At 35.9% G+C, this 10,578-nt stretch overlaps 1 protein-coding gene across 1 annotated transcript in view; it reads right to left on the reverse strand.

The window, feature by feature from the left end:
• LOC114325650 (zinc finger protein 154) overlaps nt 1–9,699 on the reverse strand; it is a 37,986-nt gene extending 28,287 nt beyond the window's left edge. The window contains exon 1 of the mRNA XM_050659635.1: nt 9,360–9,699. Coding sequence (XP_050515592.1) covers nt 9,360–9,482 — 123 coding nt within the window. The 5' untranslated portion in view covers nt 9,483–9,699. The remainder of the gene's footprint in view (nt 1–9,359) is intronic.
• Nucleotides 9,700–10,578: the final 879 nt, after the last annotated feature.

The raw sequence follows: 10,578 nt of genomic DNA on the forward strand, positions 1-10,578 counted from the left end.
ACTGAACTATAAAACTAAACTTTGCTGCCATAGTTATACTATCTATAATTTGGCTAGTAGCCAAGCTAATTGCTATTGGTACAACGAGACAGAGGCAGATGATCAGGCTTCCACCTACGCATCTTTTCTGAAACATTATTTGGAAGAACATTTTCTGAACTCATCACACAAACTTTCCATATCTATCTATTCTGATGGGTGTAATGCCCAAAATCGGAACAGTGTATTGTCTAATACTTTGCTTTTCTTATATGAAAAATACAATGACATTATTGACCAAAAATTTTTAGAAAAAGGTCACACGCAAATGGAGTGTGATTCAGTGCACAGCTCTACTGAGACAGTCCTAAAAAATAGGGAAATTTATCTTCCTAGTGACTATTTAAGGTTAACAAAGGAAGCTAGGCATCAAATCCATTTACAGTAGTAAATTTTGATTACACCTTTTTCCAAAATTTTGGCGACAAAAATCTTATGAAATACAACTATATTAGACCTAGTAAATTAGTTGCTGGTAATACAGTTACAGATATTTGTGTTTTAAGATACACTATTGGAAAAATATTGTTTAAAATCAATTTTGAAGATTCCTTTGAAGAAATCCCAACTGGACCAAAGAATGTTGATTTTTCTATTATTAAATTTCCCCCATTGTTTCAAAATAGACCAGCAATTTCAAAAACAAAGTATGACCACCTACACATAATCAAATCAGTTATTCCTGAAGACTGTTGGTCTTTTTATGATTTGTTGCCATATAAGTCTTAATCTTAATTAATGATCATAATATTAGTGCTAGTGCATGATTTGTTCCTCATTGCCATAATTTTAGGATTTTGTTACCTTGTTTTTTAGATTTTAACAATCAGAAAAAACTAATATTAATTTGCTTTTTTTCCTTTTCTGTTTTATGTAGTTTTTATTTAGGTAAGTATATATTTATCTATTTATTATTAAATAAATACAAATTAAAGAAATGAACATTACCTCGTATGTGACAGACAAAAACAGACATTATCTCGTAAGTGACTTAATTTTTTTTTAATTTTGCTTCACACTTTTTTTTATTTTACTTACAAAATCAGGAAGTTTAAAATACAATAAATTTAAAAGATTACAAAAAATAACTACATCTTATCAACTCTTAAACAGTTTTTTGTTCCTCCTGTAAAATTAGCTACTTGATACTTACGAGGTACTGTCTTTGAGGCCTCGATATGGTCCACATATTGTTCAGTAAAAAGTTACACCATTTTGAGCGTCCTGTTTGGGGGGGGGGGGGAGATGGGGGAGTAGTCGGTAAATTAGTAGTTTTTTTACGTTTTTCGTCAATATTTCTAAAACTATGCTTTAGCGTAAGGAATGTTCTATAGAAAAATGTTCTACATAAAATTTAAAACAAAAAAGGTTGTATACATAATTGTTATAAAATCAACGGTTCCAGAGTTACGGAGGGTGAAAAGTGGAGGTTTTCGATACTTTTTATATTTACCGATTTCTCCCCCCTCTCCCCTTCAAACCCGACGCTAAAAATGGTGTGACTTTTTTCTGAACATTATGTGGACCATATAGAACAATTTGGTGTTGGAGGATAACTTTCACTTTGGATGTCTGGGTTTTTGGTAGGTATAGTTATATCATAAATATTGCCCAAAAAATATAAAAAGTATCGAAAACCTCGACTTTTCACCCTCCGTAACTCTGGAACCGTTGATTTTATAACAGTTATGTCTAGAACATTTTTTGTTTTAAATTTCATGTAGAACATTTTTGTACATAACATTGTTTACGCTAAAGCATAGTTTTAGAAATATTGACGAAAAACGTAAAAAAACTACTAATTTACCGGCTTCTCTTCCATCTCCCTTCCAAACCGGACGCTCAAAATGGTGTAACTTTTTACTGAACAATATGTGAACCATATAGAACGTTTTGGTGTTGGAGGAAAACTTTTACTTTGGATGTTTGGGTTAGGCCTTTTTTTGGACCAGTTATACTATACTACCTCCGTAACTTTGAAACCATTCATTTTAAAAAGATTATGCATAGGGCCTTTTTTATTTCAAATTGAATGTAGAACAATTTTGTATAGAAGGTTGTTCATGCTAAACCGCATAGTTTTAGAAATATTGGCGAAAAACTTAAAAAACTACGAATTTACCGATTTCTCCCCCCTCTCCCCCCCAAACCCGACGCTCAAAATGGTGTGACTTTTTTCTGGACATTGTGTGGACCATATAGAACAATTTGGTGTTGAAGGTCAACTTTCACTTTGGATGTCTGGGTTATGCCATCTTTTGGATCAACTATACTATACTATAACTGATCTGTATCTAATTGCTGAACTTTTGCTCCCGATTATACAAGAGGTGTGGGAAAAGGTAACATTACTAATCTCCCAAAAAAGGCAACCTCACACTGTGCAAAAATTGGAGAGGAAAAACCTTGCTCACCTCAATAAATAAAATTTTCAATGACCATCATACTGAAAAGATTAACAAAGTTGAATTTCAAGCTAAACAAGCAGGCTTTAGACCAAAATTCTACTGCATAGACTACATGAGTACTTCTTCTTCTTCTACGGCACTACAGCCCAAATTGAGCCTTGGCCTCCTTTATTTTTTGCCTCCACCCTTGCCTGTCTGTGGCTGCTCTTCTCCATACACGGACTCCCTAAAAGTGCTTGTGCATCGCTGTTTACTGTGTCTTCCCAGCGATTTCTTGGCTTTCCAACAGGCCTCTTTCCCTGCATTCTAGCATTCAGTGCTCTTTTTGGTAGCCTATCCTCTCCCATTCTTATCACACTGCATGAATACTGTGAGGGTAATAATGGAACAATCAGTTCAATAGAACACACCCCTATACATAGTGTTTATTGATTTCGAGTGTGCCTTTGACAGCTTATCTCATACTGCTATATGGAAAATTTTAGAGCAAAGAAACATCCTCCATAAAATATTTTCCATTATAAAGTCACAGTCACAGTACAGTGAGGCGAAATGCAGTGTGACACACAATGGGATCAACAGTGATGAATTTAAGTAATGCATTTACTGTAGTCAAAAAGGGATGCATGCTTTCTGCATTTCCTTTTAACATAGCTGTAGACTATGTTATCTCAAAACTAGACTCTGACACAAGAGAGATACAATGGATGTTAACCACATGCCTAAGCAATTTAGAATATGCCGAATCTATCTGTCTATTAGGACAAAAATTCCAAGATGTGGCTGACCAATTGGAAACACTTTCCACTGAAGCCAATAAAATAGGTTTGAAAATCAATAAAATCAATATTAATAAAACCAAACCCATGAGAATAAATGCAAGAAAGAAAGTCAGAAATAAGTCAGATTATTCTGGACCACAGCCGATCCGGGTTAGCCGGAGAATATGGTAAAAATTAATAAAATACATATAAATAATTGGACTCTTATACAAACTCAAAAGTATTCTTCCAACCCCCTACTACCTAATTATGAAATCCTACATTGAAGATCTTACTTCCAAGTAAAATTTCACAGCAACTTCCACATATTTTCCCATTAAATCAGGCGTACCGCAGGGTAGCGTCCTGGATCCTCTCCTTTACCTATTATTTACCGCAGATATCCCAACCACTGAAACAACCCAAATTTCAACATTCGCTGATGACACCACTATAATCGCTCTCAATGAGGACCCCATTATGGCGTCTGCACAACTGCAAAACCACCTTGAAAAATTGGGAACATGGCTCAACAAATGAAAGGTGAAAGTAAATGAAACGAAGTCAACCCAAGTTACATCTACAAACCGAAGGGATGTATGTCCAATAATAACATTAAATGATACACAATTACCAGTCAGCACACACGTCAAATATTTGGGACTAACCGTTGACAAAAGATTAACATGGAAGACACACATTCAAGCCAAGAAAACCCAGATCAACATCAAAATACGACAAATGAAGAGTACAGGGGAAAAACAAGGAATGTCACTTTTTCATGAATTTTGCCTTTTCTCACCATGTGGTAGCAAAAACTGAGGACTATCGACTAGACAATCGATTCAGAACAATAACCAGAAAGATTAACCTATATAAATTTTTTAAGAATTTGTATCCAGGCGAAGGACCACGATTGTCCGCACGCCACTGGACAAAAATAAGGAATATTAGTAGTTTTTTGATGCATTATTAAATTAATAAGTTAATGTAAATTAATATTATAGACTAATAATTGCTAGAATTTTGCTAAGAATCTCCTAAATAGTTTTTAGATATCATTGATATCACCCAGTCTCTTTTAATGAGGTAAGAGAGATTGTGAACTCTCTCAAAAATAAAAAAAGTAAGGACCCATTTAATTTAACTGTCAGCTTAATCAAAGGGATAAAAAATCTAATAATATGTCCTCTGACCAAGCTCATAAACTTATGTATAGCTGAGGGGGTTTTTCCTGAAGTTTTAAAAACTGCGGTGGTCATTCCGGTTTTTAAAAAGGGAGAGACAGATCAAATGTCTAATTACAGACCTATCTCTCTGTTACCTATATTCTCGAAGATATTTGAAAAATGTCTTGCTGGAAAAATAGCAAGTATCTTTGAGTCTAACGGGCTCTTCGTTGAATCTCAATTTGGCTTCAGAAAGGGTTTGAAGACTGTTCAGGGTATTTTGAATCTTGTAACATACATCCAAGATGCTTTTGAACAAGGTAACTATGTGTCTTCCAACTTTTGCGACCTAAGTAAAGCCTTCGATTGTGTGTCCCACGAAATTCTTACTGCTAAATTGAGTAAATATAACTTCTCAATCTCCAGTATATCTTTGATAAAAAATTATTTGACTGCCAGAGAGTGAGATTTGCAGGTGTTGAATCGGAGAGAGGATGCTTGCGCATAGGAGCTCCTCAGGGCTCTGTGTTGGGTCCTTTATTATTTTTGATATACATAAATGATTTACCACTTTCATGTCAAGCTGCGCATTTCACTCTCTTTGCAGATGACACAACAATCTCATCCTGCAGTAAGGATTTGGTAACAGCAGTGGGGAGTTCGTGGGGTTCAGTGTCGGAGGCAGAACAATGGTTCCATTCTAATAGGCTGTTTCTCAATACAACCAAAACACAGTCCTTACTTTTTTCAACTAGAAATATTCCTGATGAACTGGACAATGCATCCTGTGCTAAATTTCTTGGTGTTCTGCTGGACCCTGGTCTGATATGGGATGCTCATACCACCTCTTTAGTGGCAAAGCTATCATCAAATACATTTTTGCTTCGTGGACTTTCATCCTGTGTTTCCGCTTCCATACTAAAGCAGGCATATTTTTCTTTGTGTCACTCACATATCTCCTATGCTATTCTCGCATGGGGACATAGTGCAGGAGCGAAGGATGTATTCAGACTGCAGAGAAGGGCCATTCGCATTGTCGCAGGCTTGCCATATAGAGCCGATTGCAGACAAGTTTTTATAGATTGGAAAATATTAACATTACCTTGCCAGTATATATATGATAATCTTATATATGTAAAATGCAATATGCATAAATTCCAGACTCATGAACAGATTCATAATATTAACACACGCTTTAGAGGGAACCTTGCCCCAAAGTTTCGTAGGCTGGAGAGGTGCAGAGATGGCCCATCATGTCTGGCTATACATTTCTTTAATAAATTACCCCTAATAATTCGAGAACTGCCCTTAGATACATACAAAATAAAAATCAAAGAACTTCTTTTGGTGGGTGCTTACTATTCTCAGGAGGAATATCTCGGGGCTACCCTGTTGTGATAGTCCTACAGCTCTCTTAAATGTTCTGTGTGCTCTTGTGTTTTTATGCTAATATTCTAACTTTGTGTTAAGTATTTAGACTAGGTGATAAAATTTTATAGATTTTACTTATTAAGTGTTAGCTTGCCAATGTATTTCAATGGTGCATTTTAACAGACTTTGACTTATGTAAATACTTTGTATATTGACATCAATAAACTGAATTGAATTGAATAAGAATTAAACCTTTATTGGTGTTTATCTCAATATGTATAAAATGTGACATTCCTTGTTTTTCCTCTGTACTCTTCAAATGAGCTGGCTTATTGGTCGAAGGTCAAAACTCAATATTGAAAATAAACTGCTCCTGTACAAAACTATGATAAAACCAATTTGGACCTATGGTGTTCAACTCTGGGATTGCTCAAAGCCATCAAATATCAAGATAATACAAAGAGTCCATTCAAAAATATTGAGGATGATATTCAACGCACCCTGGTAGGTAAGCAATAAAACCCTACACGAGCACTCAGCTACACCTTTGGTAGTGGAAGAAATTCAAAGGATCACAATGAGCTACCTTGATGGACTGAGAAGTCATCCAAATGATGAAGCAAGACTGCTAAACACTCCTCCCGAATTCGCAAGACGACTAAAGAAACTATGGCACACAGATTTCATAAATTAAATAAATATATTATGATCTAATGTAAAAATTATAATAGCAAGGTTGCCACAGGGCAGCTTCTCCCTCATGTATTTAACATTCAAACTATTTACTTATAGCTTCGATGAAGCAGATTGTAAATTAAAATATGTAATAAAAAAAACATATAAATAATAAACAAATACACATTATAATTGGAAAAACAAGAAATACATATGCACAATACATCTAAATTACGTAAAGTTGTATACAGTGTTTATTTCTTGGTAAAAAACTCAGCCAGAGTGAAAAAATGTTTGTTTTGCCTGATAAAAATCAGTCCGGGTTAGCCGGACTTCCGGGTTATTGGAGGCCGACTTATCGGGTTCCACTGTATTTACTATTAACAACATGTAGATTGTAAATGTGGAAAATTTTACGTATCTTGGAAGTCATAACAAAAAACGGAGGTACAGAAGACAATATTCGTATAAGGATACAAAAAGTTCAACAAGCATTCGGCATGCTGAATCCTGTTTGGAAGTCTGGGCAGTATACTACAAAGAAAGACAAAGATCCAGATATTCCAGTCAAATGTCATATTGGCTCTACTCTAAGGATGTGAAACCTGGAAAGTTTACAGAAAATACAGACAAAATTTTCTACAGCAAAATATAGAGAAACTGCAGGTCTTAAAAATTGTTCGTATCTTCTGGCCTAACATTCTCAGAAACGAAGATCTGCTACACCTGGCAGAACGAAAGAGGGTAGAAAATGAAATAAGTGCTAAAAGTGGGGGTTAGATCAGTCAAATACTCCGAAAAAATAGCTCCAGTATTGCAAAGGCTGCCTAGAGTGGAACCCCTAAGGAAAAAGAGGTCGCTCAGCACAAACTTGGAGAAGATCCATCATGGGTAAAGCCGGCCTCAAACGACTCTTGTACTTTGCAAGTACAGAATTATTCGCCTACTTGGAAAGTATATGAGTTTGCGATTGCAATAACAAACAGGGCACTCACACGACGTGTACAATTTACAAGTATGTGAGCGTAAACATTTGGCTTAACGACCGTGACAAATGAATCAATGGTGTGATTACTAATAAATAGACCAGGACATTTAGGAAAAAATAAATCGATTTAAAATTTAAATACAGCACATAGAAAGTTACAACTTTTTTCATTGTGTTCAGGATGACACCAGTAAAAAAGTCAACAACAGAAAAATGGCTGGAAATGCATAGCTGCATTTTACAGTGCATCATATGCATCCAAAAGTGCATAAACATGTCAAAATAAGTGTATTGGGGCCAGATTTTGTTACTCGGGGGGTTTTTGAGTAGCTGAGGACGAATACGCCATCAGAACTGACAATCGGGGCACCTGGTGTCCAGGATCACTGCTAAGGCACATCATTTAGAATTTAGAACGTTTTCGGCACTAAATTTGTGCAAACAGATTACTCGGGAGTTTTTGTATCAAAAATACGCCATCAAAACCGACCCCCCGTTGCACCTGATGCCCAAAAACCCTCCAAACTCCTGAAAATAACATGCCTTAGCTTTGTGTACCAGATGGTCGGGGGGTCGGTTCTGATGGCGTATTTGTATTCAGCGACCCCAAAAACCGCCCACTTAATCAATTTGCATGCATTCAGTGCCGAAAACCTTAAAAACTCCAGAAAATGACGTGCCTTAGAAGTGACCACGGGTACAAGGTACTCCGGGGGTCGGTTCTGATGGAGTATTCGTGTTCAGCAGCACCCAAACACCCGTATAATCCGTTTGCATTAATTTGGTACCAAAATCCCTCGAAACTCCAGAAGATGACCTACAGCAGTGACAAAAGTCAAAAGTCAAAATTTTACTTACTCATATAGCATTTACAGAGTAAGTAGGTATAAAACAACAATAATTATAAAAGTACAAAGGTAGTAGTGACACTGGGCAATAGGGGCTACGGGGGGTCGGTTCTGATGGCATATTCATGTTCAGCGACTCCACAAACCTCCAAGTAAACTGATTGCATCAATTTAGGGCCGTTAGCCCTCGAACCTCCAGATGACGTGCCCTAGCAGTGACCCTGGGCACCAGGTGCTCTGGGGATAGGTTCTGATAGCATAGTCATGTTCAGCGACCTAAAAAACCTCGCGAATAACAAAACTTGGCCCTTAATATGTTTATTTTGACATGTTTATGCACTTTTTAATGCATGTTAAGAACTTTAAAAAGCAATTATTAATTAGGCATTTCCACCCATTTTTCAATTGTAGACTTTTTTCCTGACATCATCCTGAACACAATGCAAAATTAGCAAGTCTCTAGGTGGTGTATTTAAAAATCGATTTATTCTGGTGTTTTTAGTGCTAAATGCACTGGTCTAAATGAATAGGCGCAGTAAATGCCAATTATTTATACATTTCGTTTGACCGCCTTTGCAAGTATAGACAAGTATGTACTTCGCAAGTGTGCGAATAATCGTGATCCCTTTGACTCGGGTCATTTTTACCGACAACAGTTGGAAGACAAACGAGTGACAAATAAATATAGGAGTAACCCACTCAGACGACATGGCAAGTATATGCAAGTGACGATTATTCGCCAAGTACACGAGTCGTTTGAGTCCGGCTTAAGATGAGGTCAAGGAAAATCTTGGAATGAAGTGAAGGACTTAGCGCAAAATAGAACTCGATGGTGCATTTTCAATGAAGCTCTATATGCTCCACTTACGAGTTCAAGAACCTTATATACATCTGACTTTTGCCTTCAGTCAAAATTAAATGGTAGGTTTTAAAAATTGTTTAAACTATTTAAAAACATAAGGTTTTGATAGTGTTCATTTTAAAATGAATACCTATTAACTGTAGGCAAATATAATAAAATATACATGCAAATTAGTAGGTAGCTGACATAAATATCCCCAATTTTTAAAATCATGTCCTAAACCTATTTTTGGCATTACCTTTATTGCTGTCAGAGCTTCTAAAAATACTGCATTATCGTCATTGAGTAATGAATGCGATATAACAGTTTCCGATAAACACAGGCGACAGAATTTCTTTTTGTTAATTTCCAGTCTATCCATTTTTGTTTGAGATCAACAAAAATCAAATTATTTAATTTTCGTTTATTTTCATGACACTTGGATCCTTGGATGACTGACAAGTGACAGTACACCGACCGACAAGTAAAAGGAGCATGTGCCACTTTTTAAATGTGGAAATACTGAAATATAATACTCTATTGTTCGGAATATTTAATTAGAATTACAATTTTAGTTGAAAATATACGTATTCTTTAGTGAAATGGGGTTTTTGCCATTAAAGATTTGTGAACATAGTTGTACTGTGTTCTGTGTTTGTGTTGTATGTTTAGTCTTAGTGACATGTGACATTTATATTTGACATTCACCTTCACCATTCACACTTCATTCTTTCTCTTAATTCTAAATCCTGACCGACTACTTTGTGCCGTGTGATTTGGGTTGCCTATATGAACTTGAATCGGCGAAATGAGCATATAAATAATAAAGTTTTGCTGTATTAACCATTTTAAAAATTCACATTGTAAGGATTGAATGAATCAAATATGTAGTACCTTTTTTATAGATGTATTTAAAAATACTGCTGAGAATGCAAAAAGAAAAAGAGCTGTTAATCAAAATTGAAACAGCCAAAATCGAATACCTCGGTCACATCATGAGGAACAGTGAAAGATATGGACTGCTGCAACTGGTCTTACAGGGAAAAGTAGAGGGAAAGCGCGGGCCAGGAAGTCGAAGGATTTTGTGGCTGAAAAATCTACGTACGTGGTTCAACACAACCACTACAAATCTTTTCAGAGCAGCAGTGTGCAAAGTACAGATTGCCATGATGGTCGCCAACATCCGAAACGGATAGGCACTACAAGAAGAAGAAGATTTAAAAATGAAACAGAAAAGTTATTACTATATAAAGAGTGATCTGTAGGTAACTATAACTGTGGCTATGCTTGACATAAATAAAACAGATATATATAAAAAATCACAAATTTTAGTAAATTTGGGAAAATCATAAATACAAATACCGATGTTGAAACGTATTTACAGTTGAGCCCGCGAATCTTTACCCGTGCGTCATCATTTAAAGCATTTATTTTGTGAATTTTTAAAGTGGTCATATAGGCAACCCAAATTACACGGC

This window comes from Diabrotica virgifera, chromosome 8, assembly GCF_917563875.1.
Source record: "Diabrotica virgifera virgifera chromosome 8, PGI_DIABVI_V3a".
Classification (NCBI taxonomy): Eukaryota; Metazoa; Arthropoda; class Insecta; order Coleoptera; family Chrysomelidae; genus Diabrotica; species Diabrotica virgifera.